Here is a 14332-nt window from a genome sequence, read left to right as displayed (position 1 = left end):
AGTTTTTGCTTGAAAAATAAGTGAAACAACGGATCACTTATCAAAATTGTTGCTGATTAATTTTCTGTCGATTCACTATCTATTACTTGAAAAGAGTTTAAGTTTCCAAAATGTTTTGATGCATTTTTCATTGCAGCCAGTGTAACTGCTGTGAATCCAAAGATTTTACGTCAAGTCAAATCCAAACTGTCATATATACAAAAATCCTGGACTGACTATATAGTTTTATTTCCCTTTCCCTGTATTTTAGTGCAGCTTTAAAATCAACCACTATACTTTAACCACTGTTCACAAGTGACCTACAGCTGAGCCTCTTGCACCAGTAGGACCAGTATCACCCAGCTGCTGGGAGGTTTTTAACTTTCACTTTTGTTAATTTGTTGTGTGGAGTGTGTCCTACCCAGCAGCTGAACCTCAAGCTGTGTGTGTGTGTGTGTGTGTTTGTGTGTGTGTGTGTGAGAGAGTTTTAAACTGTGAGGATGTATATATTCTTATTTATTGCGACATGGTCCTTGCACATTTGCACTTTTGATGTGATCTGTTTGCATTTAAAGGAGATGCATCAGTTTTATATTCTGTCGTGATAATCTCATTTAACTGACTCTCATGTTAATTTTTTTTATCACTCTGGATTTTTGTGACATCAGTGAAACATTTTGATATAAAGCTGAACACGAGTCATTATTTTTGTATTGTGAAAAGCTGAGTACATTAAAAACTACATTAAAAATGTTTTTCCCTCTGTTTCTTTTATAACTTGTTGTTTTAATAGAGAAATATGACATTGTGAGAATGAAAATTAAAGTCATAATTTGAAGGTTGTGTAAAAATGGAAAGAAAAACATCAAATATATATGAATAATGTGGACACTACTACTGAATGATTTTATTTCCCACACATACAGCTTTACATTTAATATTTGATCTGTACTCATACTCATTTGTGAAAAAATTAAGAATTTTGAAATGTGGTGATAGCCCAATGATGGTTTAATAAACTTATAATTTCTGATAATAAATTACAATACAACTGAGAACAGACTGTCACAAATATTGATAAAATCATATAAATAACTTAAATTGAGAGGTAAAATAAAAGTAAATAAATAAATAATAAATAAAAAAAAGTAATGTATGATTTTATTTTGATTTGTCCAGAGGATTTTAAAAAAAAAATATGTGTTTAAGTGCTTCAAAATGTGTGTAATTAATATTTCCCCAGCAGAAATAGTTTAAAATATATTCAGACTGCACAGATTTCGCTCTGGAGCATTAGCATTAGCATTAGCATTAGCTCCCGTTTTGTTTCTGGAGGTGACGTGAAAAGTTAAGTAATTTATTAGAATGCTAACTTCAATTGGAAAGTGACAGAAATATAAAAAGTATATTAAATATAAAAAAAACCAAGAGTTTCTTCTAGACTGGTAATTAAATAGCTGCTAATGCTAACGTCAATAGCAGGAAAGGTAATAACTGGTTAGCTCCCCCTGTGTTCGCCCGGCGGGCTGCGGGCACCGCCCGGAGGGACCAGGCTCATGCTCAAGTGTGTGGGTGAGTTTAAACAACATATCTTTGGACGCAGTATCTGAAAATATCAGTTTGACTTGGAAACAAGTGTAAATTTGACAGTTTGCAGTCGTTTCTTTCAGGTTTTGGACTGGACTTTATTGTGCAGTTCCATTAGTGGCCAGCAGGTGTCAGCCGCGCCCTCTCTGCGGGGCTCCCGTCGCTCTCGTCGGCCGTCGTTGACTGTCGACAGCCCGCAGGAAGTCCGCAGCCTCCTCCGTGTTTTTCTTCCAGCAGCTTCGCGTTTTCGTCTATTTCTAATTTTAACAAACAAACAAGCCCCGCATCTCCTGTTAACCAGCGGCGAACGACGGGAATGATGGAGTATCAGAACGGCAACGAGGTTTGTCCCTGAGTCGCCATTTTTGTTTTGGTTTACCGGGATAGCCACACATTCTCAGCCTACACCCGAAAAACTAGTATCTACCTCATTTACACTGAATTAAACTGCTAAACTGTCCACTGTCTCACTAATGATAATAATAGTAATGTTTAAATGATTGTGCTGATGTTTAATCTCATACTGTGTCCTTTCCGGGTATGTAATGATACTGTATGGACTGACGGACATGTAACCTGGATGTGTTCAGTGTAGTCAGGGTCTGAAAACCTGCATTGACCTGTTTGTTATTCTCTTTTTCCAGGGCTCCTTCAGCTCTGAAGAAGCTGACAGCATTGTCAAAGAGGTGATGTTAATCACATTATTCCACTCTATCAGGCCTCATCACTGTGTTTCAGCTCTTTGTGAGAAGTGAAATATTTAAGTCCAAATATGTCATTATTCAGCCTTTAATTAGAGCCTCACAACTTAGTTATTTCTATGAAATTACTTTGAAATTTCTCAGGATGTTATAAAAGGTTACTTCACACCCAGATAACTTTGATTCATGCACCTGGAGTCTTTTCATGAATAAATGAAAAGCACAGGAACAGTAATGATAACAGTAAGACAAGCCTGGATAATCCTGTTCTGTCATCGTTTTAGTCTGGATTTCACTTTAATTAGTGATGTGATGTGTTTTAAACTGAGCTGTATTTTTGCACATAGCTAGGGGCTGCACAATTCAACCAATATTAGTTCCTAACTTTTTGAAGTAGTGTGAAAAAACACCACATCAGACCATGAACACATGATCAAATCATGGCTGAAAGCTGCTTTTAGGGCTGTTTTTTTGTCACAGTTAGAAGAAATTGTTGGAAAGACTTTGTGTTCCCAGAGCTTTTTATCTAAGTGTTGTTCACTGCTGCTGCGCTCAGGTTTCTGACTGTGATGTTTATTGAAGTGCAGAACAGTGTTTGCTCTTTACTTTAGTGTCCTCAGGGTGAAACAGCATCCAGTGACTTCCACATGACTGTAAACTCATGGACCCGTGTGTGTGTGTGTGTGTGTGTGTGTTTGTTTCACAGTGCATCGAGGGCGTCTTAGGTAGTGACGACTACAGCCAGAGTCAGGTGAACAAGTGGACCGCCAGCATCGTGGAGCGCTGCCTAACGCAGCTCGTCAAACAGGGGAAACCATACAAGTACATTGGTATGAGTTTGTCTGCGTCTCTGTGAAATGAACCTTTTCAACATGAGAGTTACATTTTGTGTGCACATCTATACCTAAATGTTTTTGCCATGTTGTAATCTGTGATATTCAGACCTTGTTTGTCTGTGCAGTGACGTGTGCTGTGATGCAGAAAACAGGAGCAGGACTCCACACAGCTAACTCCTGCTACTGGGACACTGCCGTGGACGGTGAGGAGACATCCACTTCTGATTCACATGGAGAGAGTCTGATCAATTCAGAAAATAACCACAGATAACCAAAATCCCACAGCAGAGTTACAGCTCCACAGAATGGTGCAGAAATAAAAGGGAATTTAAGAATTTAAGACTTGAATTATTCCACAGTCTATTGTGATTAAATGTCCTCTGAAAATCCATGTCATTACAATGATCCCTTGTTGCATGTCAATCTTTCCTCTCTGTTGTCAGCTTTTTAATAATAAGAACATAAAATGCTAATGAGAAAAAATCAGCTTTGGATCCTCCTGGTCCAAAAGTTCAGACCTGAAAATCACTGTTTTCATTTTCTTGTCTCTGCAGGAAGCTGCACTGTGAGATGGGAAAACCACACCATGTACTGTGTAGTCAGCGTGTTTGCTGTGGCCATCGCATAGAACACACACACGCTGAAATATACATGTTGATATATATATCTATAAATATACTCAAATGATCACCACTACCATCAGAAGAGGAATGCAGTGTGTCCCTATGAACAGCAGGGGGCCACCAAGTGCCAGAGTCCACATCCATACAGCTGTTTGAACGCCTCAAAGCTTGACCTTTAACAGCTGGATTTTCTTCAGCCTTCAGATGCACATCATCATCTTAATGTATTTATCTTCTCATGTCACTGCAGTGCTTTAATAGCTTCACATTAACCTCTATGTATCACTGACGCCTGACAGACGGAGCTGTGTCCAACACATCCAGTGTTTTTGTTCCCTGTTTATTCTGTGTATCATGTCAGAGAGAGAAAAAGGACTTTTGTACTCAGATCAGTTCGCTGCAGGAAAATAAACAGGAGATTTCTGAGCAACACACTCTGACGTTTGAGTTGTTTTTTTTTTTTAATGATTTATCTTTTATTAAACTGTCATGTTCAGTTTTAATTGTCTTGTAGTTTTTCTCCTCTGCTTACCTGGTTCTTTATATCCACTGAATGACTGTAGACATGAACTTTTAGTGCACTTGACTAAAATGAGGCTGTTTTTCATCGCAGTGTTTTCTTTGGTCACCTGTTCTCATTAAGGGGGGAGTTCTCTATTCTGTGTGAAGTGGTTTCACAAAGTGTCTGCTGCTGCACATCAATAATTACAACATGTTTTAGGTGGAGGAATTTCTACACAGCTTTTCTGAAAGTTCAATTTTATTATCCATAAAAGGAAATTCACTTGGTCCTGTGTGCAAAAATGTACACAAAGACTGAAAAAATCTGACTGACAGCAGTAAACAAACCACACACACACACACACACACACACTGACAGGTTTCTCTGTGATAATTAGCTGCTGTTACATTTATTTATAAAAAATTAGAGATGCTCTTAAAACAGCTCGTCCACCAGTCCCTCCATCAGTAGATCCAGAGTGATGTCATATATTCACGTCCTGTTTTAGCCAATTGTCCAAAATGCAAACACATTGATATTAAACAGAGGGAAGCAGCAAATCCTCACGTTTCAGAAACTGAAACAGAAAATATTCAGGATTCTTGTCTTGATAAGCGATCAGTCGACTGGCGATTCATTTTCTCCATCTGCAACTTGTTAAGACAGATTTTGATGAGTAAACTTTATTAGCTGTTGATGCCTCTTCAGAGCTGTAACTTCATTTAGTATTCAAAGTTTTTGTTGAACTGTTGTGGAAATAATCATCAATTTTGAAATGAAAATCATGTCATTCTTCAGGTGTCTGTCACATATAGGATTAATAAAATTAGTAACATATGTCAGCCTATATTCCTGCTGTCTTCACGTCTATGCTTCTGTTTTCTGCTGAATTTACATAAAAAATACGACATTCAGTCTCTTTTTTTCAAGAAGGATCACATGATCACGTAAAAAAACTAAAACAACCAAACGAAAACAAATTTAAAAAGCTCCATCCGGGATTCACCAGCTCATTATGTCTAAAACTGAAAAAGAGTGAAATATTTGGCACACTGACACACACAACTCAAGCAGCCAAAGTTTTAAAGCAGTGTCTTCTCTCATTTTTTCCTCACCAGGTTTGGAAACTCAGAAATCATGACCGTGTCCACCCCTGGCAAAGCACAAAGACAGCTAAAAAAAGTTTTGAAAGCAGCAGCAGGAGCAGCAGCGTTTCACTTACTGATGTAACACAAAAGGAGAACAAAGTAATGTGGAAAATACCACAGGGGTATTTCCTCCTTTTTTGAGCAAGACTGCCATCTTTGCAAAACGTTTGTGGTGAGAAGCAACGAGCAGAGGAACAGTCAAGTTCAGCTGAGCAGTGAGGAGCTGCTGATGTCTCTCCTCCCAACTAAATTCATGTACATTCAAAGACATAAAACTTGTGGTGTAAAATGTGCAGCTCAGTCTCAGGTCTGCGTTTGACCTCCACTGCTACTTGGGAAGTTTCCTCTCTCTCGTTGTTGTGGTCATTTTCCAGCAGTTGTAGATTTTCTTTTCTTTTTTTTTTTAGAAGTTTTCTTTGTTGAAGATGAACTTGACGTCGGCCTCTGAGTGGGACAGACACTGTTTCGACAGAGATTTCCCCAGCTGAGGCGGACCACACAGGAAGACTCCCACTTTAGTTCTGAGGACACAAAACACCATTTAATTGATTACCATGACATGATATATTATCACAGATATGTATGTTTTAATACATGCATAACAATGACAGGCTTGCAGATGCTATGCCGATATTTAACTCTAACTGTAACCTATATTAAGTATGCCGAATTAGCTATTAGCAGTTCCTGTTTGCTACGCATTATGGATTATAGTGACAAATATCACTGGATTACTTTGATCCTGAAGAAAAAGTACAAATCTGATCATCCTCAGGCAAGTTCTGCAGTTACAAAGAGCATTTCTTTTCTTTTTGGATTTTCTTTTTAAATGGCTTAATTACTGTCTTTTTTGCAACGTACAGCCAAGATAATTGAATCCCAGGAAAGTGTAAGTCACACTGAATCTAAAAGTATGTGTGTGTTTTCTGTGTGTTCCCATTTGTCTTGATGCAAATTGTGGCAATTGGACGTTCCCTGGATTTCCAGCTAGCTGACTTGCTTCTGTTCCTCTGTACATAAGGTATTAGTCAGAAGACAAATATAGACTTGTAGTGTGTTAATACTTTTCAAAAAGTGCAAGTGAAACATCACACAGTTGGTTTCTTGTATAAAACAGAAGAAAACACTGTGGACAATGTGTCAGATAATGTGATTTGAAGCCCTCTCAACCACAAGTGCTCAGAACAGACGTCTCTACATGACTGGAGTTAAATGTGGTAGTTGGTAGGCGGTGGCCCAAGTGGAAATAGTAGCAGCAGTTATTGCATTAGTAGCGTTACATTAAAAATCACTTTGATATCGTCTTTGATTTAAAGGTCAGTGGGTGCCGGTGGGATCACTGTACACTGTGTGTGTACACTGTGATAATGTGATAAAAGGCCTCACCCTGGGTGCTTTGACGCAATGTTGGTGAACTCGTTGTCCCAGTTGGGTTTCCCATAAAGTGTCTTCTGTTTGAGCCCTGTAATCGGGTCGTTCTCCGCCTCGTGGTGAACACGGAAATGAGCCGCCTGACGAGAGGAAAAACTGAATTTAAAGGACTTTTTCAGCAAACAGACATGAAAGCAGTTAGTCAGTGTACAGATGTGTGACCAGGTTGTCAGACACTAAAAGTTCTTCAACCTTTTCAGATGTTACGTTATCATATGTAGAGGTTGGAAAATGTGCAGCTTTTCAGGAAGTACAAAAACTTTTATGGTTTTTACTTAAAGATTAAATTTTTGAGTATGAGTGAGTCTTGAAGAGGGTTTTCTACAACATGTCCTCAACACACATAGTCTTAAAAGACAATAAGGTGCTTTAATGGAGAATTTTTAACCTCAGTTGAACAGATGCCTCCAGCCCTTTATAGCAGAAAAGCAGTTTTGCGGTTTTCTCTTTGGTTTAGAAGAAGACAAGGACACATCAGGAAGAGAAGTGACCATGTGTAGGTTTGAAGTCTCCATCGTACCTCGGTCTCCTTCCAGCGGGTGAGGTAGATGTTGTAGCTGAGGAAGTCGGTCATGCCCTTCTCCGTCATCTGACCCTCCAGAGACTGCAGCAGGTCTGCAAACCACTCGAAGGCCTCCGTCTCCGGACACAGCCAGTAGAAGTAGATCTGAGCAGAATGGCAACAAACAACATGAGTCACTGTGTTTACCAAAACATGCAGGAATTATCTGGGATTTTTTTTGGTGAATTTTGGTCCCTCTCACCTTCTTGGTGAAGATGTCCTGGTTGTTCTGGATGCGTTTGTACCACACAGACTTGAGGATGGAGGCGAAGGGAGTCACTCCGATTCCCGCGCCCACCAGCATGACCACCTCGTAACGAAACACGTCTTCGCTGGCAGTACCAAACGGGCCATCGATGGCAACCCTGAGAGACATAGACAGAGATACTGGTTATGATGGATGGATGGATGTACAGTATCATGTTATTATTCTATGTTTTTCAATGTAAAATCTTAATCTGAAAAGCAACTGCAGCTCTCATATAAATATAGAAATACATAAATTTGCCTGACATGTAGTGAGTAAATGTACTTTCCTATAGTGCTCAATGCAAAGAAAGAGTAAGAGTGGGGAAGAATAATGCAGAACTAAATTTCAATATAGTCACCCACCGTGTAAGACGACCAGTGTCACTTCAACAAATTTTCATTCGTCAAGTTTCATTTCATCAAACAGTAATGTGAGAACTTCTGAAATCTCAAAATCTTGCTGAAAAATGAAATCTGTTTTTTCTACATCTAGAGCAACTCAAACCAAGGTGCTTGTCAATGGAAAATAACATGTATGTGTAAGTAAGCAAGCAGCAAACTGCTCTGAAGGTCCTGTCAGCAGAGGCAGCAGCTGTGGATAAAGGCCTGAAGAGAAGAGAAAATGCTGCAGCTTGAGCAGCAGGACCCACTGTGGGTCACTAACTGGACGCTGGAAGATTATATTCTTTTATATTATATTAGATTATATACACTCCTGAAACCGAGAACAATTGCAGACACACACAATAAACCCCCCCCCACTGACAGCCTCTCAAAGGAGAGCGGGATCGAGGAGGCAGAGGCTGCAGTTAAACGCAATCAAGAGCAATTCCAGACATAATTTTCCTCTTTCATCACCCACTTCCACACATGTCATACTTGGGCAGTTTCCAGGCCTCCTGAGTCTCGTTTTTGTCTCCCCCACAGGCCTCGTACAGCGCCTGAGTCCAGTCCCCGACGATACGGATGTGGGCGCTGAAGTAGTCCTCCTCGGGGGCGGAGGTCAGGGTGAAGGGGTGCCACTCCAGCCTGGAGATGGAGGGACACTGGATGAAGACGTACTGACCCACCTCCATGCTGAAGCCTTTCCTCTTCATCTGCAGCTCCAGAGTCTTAGAGGGGTGCATCACTACCTGCAGACCAGGTACAGGGTTATAGTGGGGTTAGAGATAGAGGTTCAAATGTCTCTGCAGCTGAAAAAAAGCTTAACTTCAATGTGTCTGAAAGGGTTCAGTGTCTTTACTTTGTCTTATAATCAAACACATACACACCTTGGTGATGACCACTTTCTGGTGGGCTCTATAGATGCGAACGATTCGCTCACACACATAGAGAATCATTGGCCCCAACACCCACTTCCATGTCTGGAGAAAGGGAAATGATACTAAATTATTACTCATGATTATTATGAATAATGTTCACAGCCTAAAAGATGATGTAATTATCTAACATTATTTTGGTTGATATGAAGCGTACAAAAAAGCCTTTTCACACTAGACTGAAATACAAAAGGAAACACTCAAAACATAAAGCAAAACAATTTCCTGGTTGTTATTTACAGCAACACTGTATGGAAGCGAAGGTGTCCTGCAGTGAACACCCTGCTGTCTTTAACAGCTCACCCCCGGTGGGTTTCCAGCAAACACTGGTACAGCACAGTTAGACCCATTTTTTCCCCAGTCTTCAAACTGGTCAGCGCAGGCCTCTGGTTTGTTGGTCAGCAGGCTGTCATGTGTCTGCCCTCGCACAATACGCCTGCAGTCACAAACACATTATTATTAATGATTAAACAATGATCAGAAGTATTATTATTATACATGAGTCACATTTTAGGACTCAATAGTGGCTCAGTGCACGTTAGCTTGGTGCTACTGAAATGCAAATTTGTTTATTTTATTTAATTGTGTATCACATTTAGTTTAAATTTAATGCCAAACTGTGAATGACCAGTTCCAAACCAGGTCCAGTAGAGGTCTTGTTTGAGTGAGGCTGAACTTCTCACCCATAGCCGTGGAACACCAGGCCGATGAAGAAGATGATAAAGAGATGGTGGGTGTACCAGAACACCTCGAAGTACGACCTGCGGATCACCTCCATGGACGAGGTGATGATGAGGATGAGGGCGAGCGTGATGGCCACGCCTGTCAGCCCGGCGATGGTGGTGAACATGACGATGGTAGGGTTCTGCATCAGAAAGCAGTTTGGATTGTTAGGGAAGTAAGAGTTCACTAACTTTTCTTCTCAGATAAAATCACACAGTTCATTAGTCACATTGTGGGTTGTGGTCACGGGGTCGTCCCCTTTAACAGTTCCTCAGTTGTTTCCACTTTAATCTCAACACCCCTGCAGGTCAGGTTTATTAGCTAACTTCCCACATGTACCAAATGTCTGTTTTGTCGTAGTTCCTCTCACTGCTGAGGCTGAACAGAGGCACATACTCCTCTGGTTGGTCTGCTGGTTGGATTGTCAGGAGACGAGGAGTAAATACACCAAGGTTGAAGTTAGCTTGCTGTGTGTTTAGTGCCATGTTCTCTCGAGTGTATTGCGACCATGTTGCATGGTGATTCTTCAGCGTTTCTGGTCTCAGATACAGAGCAGGTGTTGATCACTGAGTCTTTAAATATTAGACTTTGTTTGAGGCGGAGGACATGAGAAGCTGTTTGTTTTGATGCCACAAACGATGTAATGGTATGCATGGTGTGTTTTGGCTTTATAAGAAATACATTTGGAAGTTAAATACTGTAAAGAGGAAGTTTCTAAAATGACAAAATATTGGCAAAGACAAATGCCTCCAAAGAGGAAGTTTGTCAGATGAAGTAATACTTTTTTTAGACACCAAATTTAGCAATCCAGCTTTGGTAATTTCACTCTTTAGCAACACAAAAAGCATCCAACTACAAGATATTGAATATTGAATATATATTGAAAAAAAAAAGAAAAGACACCACACAAGCATGACCTTGTATTCTCCAGTGACCACAACTCACCGTCTCGTTGGTCCTGATAGGGTTCAGGAAAGGTAGGTTGTCCCCGTTGCCGATTTCAGAGAGGACAAAGGGCAGGAGGCTGCTGTTTCGATTCAGTTGGGCGTCCATGAAATACTCAAAGTTAAACAAGTGTGCAACAATGTGCACGGCTACGAAAAGGAGAGAAAGGAGATGTATATGAGTTAAGTCAGTGAAAAAAGATCAAGAAAATGAATTCAAAGGTTCATAACAGGGAATTTCATGACAGAGATGTGGGATGTAAAAAAATTGTGCTATAATATCAAATGAATAATATTTTCCAACTCAGTAAAGGAAAATCTAAAATACTCTTGTTCAGGTCAATAAACAGCATCTTTCTCTGGTAAAGACTTTGTCACACAAAAACATTACCTGTATGGAAGGCAATCATATACGCCACCAGTTTGTGAAAGGTGATGTTTCGGTCCAGTTGACGGGCGGCTGTGCGGCTGCAGCACTGAATGCAAACAAGAAAGACAAATATAGTAATGTTGAAATAATGAGGCGTGAGAAATAGGAGAAAATCTGTAAATTTACTCCTCTAATAATGATAAAACCTGGGAATAAAAACATTTTTTCTATGATCTAGAGTTTTGGAGTAAACTTTAGTTTTCATGGGTACCTGGATGGTGCCACGGAGGAAGGAGAGGAGGTTTCGGCAAACTGGCAGCAGAATTAACATACAGTTAAAGTTGAGGGCGGCAGCAGGAGCTCGGGCCCAGGACAGGGCATGCTGATGAGACAGAGAGAGGGACGATTAAATAATACATTTCCTTTAATACTGGCAGGCATGTGCTTCCTTACATTTGACCCACATTTTATTTAACACTGTATAAATGTTGAAATAATCCCTCCATCCTTTACATTGTTTATATCCACTTATCCCTAGTAGGGTCCTGTTGAGCTGCAGCTTATCCCAGATGGCACGAACCAGTACAAATACAGTATCTTTATTTATTAGTGTTAAAGTCACAGTGGTAATGTAATGCAGTTAGAACTAAATGCTGGTGAAAATGCGCGTGCCATCAATATACTTCCCTTCACAATTAACTGATACGAATATTATCTTTAATCCTGAACCTTAAAATCATCTCAGCCTCAACAAACTAAACCTTAACTTTTTTATTTTACAGATCTCCTGATACTTTGAGGGGTAAAAGTTAAATTATACAACAGTAATTATGGATATTGTTCCTCATCTCTTTATATTTGTGATGATATTTGGTTCCATGACATACAGGTAAAAAAAGTAAGAGCCTCCGTGTTTCACTTCTGCTGACTTGAGGCCAGCTGTGCAGCAGGTGGTATCAGCTCAGCGTGAACTCAGCTGCAACCGCAGACAAAACTAGACGTCAGCCCTCCTTCCCTTTGCTACGTGCATGTTTTATTGTATGTTGACACAAAGCCATGTAGATAAGGTGAGATTAATGTGGGCGTGGATGTGTTTATTTATCAATTCTGTGAAGTGTTTACATGGTGCTGGGGATTTTAAACTGTGTCATTTCGTTACAGGAAGGACATGAATAATTCAGCTGATAAAATTCAAGCTTTGTTTCTGTGATATCTAAGAAGAACTGCCCTCATAGCACTAGTCAAACCCACAGGGCTTTATTTTAAACTCTAATGGATATATATTAAAAAAAAGACCCAACATGTCAGATTTATATTCTTATAAACATCCGATAGCTTCAGTTCACACAAGCAGAACAGTTACCTGCCAAAAAAACTTCTCTGCATCAATCATTTTTTACACTCTGCTGGTTTTTATCTGAGGAATCTTTAAATATTAAATCAAACTGAAATAAATCAGTGTCGTGACTGTAAACACAAAGCAACCGAGTGGTGAAAATGTTTGATATCATAGAAGATTGTAAAAGCATCAAATATTCTGACTCCAGAGGCTGGAACCAAAGTGTTTGGTGAAAACTAACAAACCTAAATGATTGTTCAGTCATTAAAACTGTTGCAGATGAATTTCCTGTTGATTGATTAATCGATTCATTGATCAATCTGTATTCTGCTGCAGTTTAAGGGAAGAGAGGAGGTGTGGGTGGATGTGCTGCAGTGTCTGTTTGAGTATGTTAATGATGGGGTCTCCTAACAGCTGCTGCATTATGAGGAACTGAAAGAGACCAGGTCCTTTTTTTTGAAATGACTCGTTTTATATTTTCCTAGAACATTAATTATCTCTGTTGAAGCTGAGAACAGACACTTAACCCTGTAAATGAATCAAAATCAGTGAAGAAACTGTAAATTTAAATATCAGAGCGAGTGATGCTGCAGGTCAGACTCACCCCGAGCAGGACCCTGGTGTAAAACCATCTCTCCACCAGGAAGTTAATGTAAAACTGCACAAACAGGTATGCATTGATCCCCAGCCACACCAGCTGAAACACACATCCAAACACCTCAGGTTACAAGACAACATTACACCAATAATTCAAAATTCATTCAGGGACGAAACGACTGGATCAAGACAGTTTCAGCAAAAAAGCCAAACTCAACAAAAACACAACACAAACCTGAGGTGTGTTTTATAATTTAAAGTTAGATTCAGATTTTACTCCAGTGGTTCCCACACATTTTAGGTCATAACCCTTCAAATGAAAACATTATCTAGTTGTCTACTAACTGCATCTCACAAAATATTCCTCACTATAAGGCGAATAAAAATAGCTGCAATTAAGGCAAAAATACTCACAATAACAAAGATGGAGAGTCCTTCATTGGCAACAAAGTTCCCCATGGTGAGAAGAGCCTCTGAGACTGTGTGTGTGGAGGAGAGTGTGTCAATGTGATAATGTAGAAGGAAGCAGGAAGCAGTGAAGGAGGACAGTAAAGAGCACAGTGGCCTGATTACTCACCTTATAACCTCTGTCAAGAGCAAATGAGGAAGTCTGACGTCCCGCCAGTCGCTGGTTCATTCCTCATTAATTCCTCTAATCAAAGAACTTCCTCATTGAGTCTTTGTAAAAAATATGACTCCTGGTGTTTATCTGTGAAATGTTTAAGCACAAAAGCTGCTCAGAGACCAGGGAATAATGAACCTTAATCTTTTATATCTAGTAGAAATAACATACTTAAAGCTGCCCTTTTCAAGAATTCATATTAAAGATCGTTAAAGATTAAAAAGCATTTTTAAAGATCAGTAATTTTCTTATGGCTGCAACTTATAATCACTTGAAAAATGTCCATGAAAAGTTCCCTGAGTCCAAGAAAACATGACATAACGTCTTCAAATGTCTTGTTTTCTCCGACAGTCCGACAGTTTAAAGGTCCATATTTTACACTTCTCCTGTGTTTTATTTGAATGTTGATATCCAGAAGAAGATATGTTGGTGGTTTTAATGTGTTAACTCTGGAGGGCAGGTGACCGTTGAGGAGGAACTTGATGTTTGATGGTGACACTGTGAAGTCGTAGGCAGAGGAAGTGGAAGGTTTCTAAATGTGAAGTAAAACAGAAGATTAATTGCCACACGCTTCCTGTTTCAAGCTTAAGTGCAGAAAGGGAAACACCTGAACCAAAACCTCAAATTAGCTCAAAAATCATTAAAAAAAACAAGTGAAAAATTAAACGATCAGTCTGTGATCTCAGTGTCTCAGGAGGATGGACGGCTGTTTGATCTGAACAGTTCGGGCGCGTTCAGTAACTGGAGCTTTGAAAGAGCGAAGCTGAGCTGCAGCCTTTTAGTTTTCACTCTGTAATGAA

General features: G+C 39.7%; 2 protein-coding genes across 2 annotated transcripts; one reads left to right on the top strand and one right to left on the bottom strand.

Annotated features, from left to right (window-relative positions):
• The first annotated feature begins 1412 nt into the window (after nucleotides 1-1412).
• LOC139622410 (dynein light chain Tctex-type 3-like) lies at nucleotides 1413-4160 on the top strand. The gene is made up of 6 exons (XM_071479740.1): nucleotides 1413-1551; nucleotides 1650-1909; nucleotides 2211-2252; nucleotides 2974-3097; nucleotides 3229-3306; nucleotides 3658-4160. Exons 2-6 carry the CDS (start codon nucleotides 1883-1885, stop codon nucleotides 3729-3731), a joined length of 345 nt encoding a protein of 114 aa, XP_071335841.1. The 5' UTR covers nucleotides 1413-1551; nucleotides 1650-1882; the 3' UTR covers nucleotides 3732-4160.
• A 1600-nt stretch (nucleotides 4161-5760) lies between these two features.
• cybb (cytochrome b-245, beta polypeptide (chronic granulomatous disease)) lies at nucleotides 5761-13477 on the bottom strand. The gene is made up of 13 exons (XM_071479685.1): nucleotides 13325-13477; nucleotides 12918-13010; nucleotides 11246-11356; nucleotides 10996-11080; nucleotides 10606-10754; nucleotides 9621-9802; nucleotides 9241-9373; nucleotides 8890-8982; nucleotides 8498-8751; nucleotides 7572-7734; nucleotides 7328-7474; nucleotides 6763-6887; nucleotides 5761-5897 (listed from the first exon to the last, which is right to left on the bottom strand). The coding sequence occupies exons 1-13, from the start codon at nucleotides 13367-13369 to the stop codon at nucleotides 5780-5782; spliced, it is 1698 nt and encodes a 565-aa protein (XP_071335786.1). The 5' UTR covers nucleotides 13370-13477; the 3' UTR covers nucleotides 5761-5779.
• Between the last annotated feature and the right edge of the window lie 855 nt (nucleotides 13478-14332).

The sequence above is a fragment of the Trachinotus anak genome, unplaced genomic scaffold, assembly GCF_046630095.1.
Source record: "Trachinotus anak isolate AG129_WGS33_773 ecotype Australia unplaced genomic scaffold, CSIRO_AGI_Tana_v1 ptg000006l, whole genome shotgun sequence".
Taxonomy (NCBI): Eukaryota; Metazoa; Chordata; class Actinopteri; order Carangiformes; family Carangidae; genus Trachinotus; species Trachinotus anak.
Note: the sequence above shows the minus strand (reverse complement) of the source record. Positions and strands in the feature narration are given on the sequence as shown.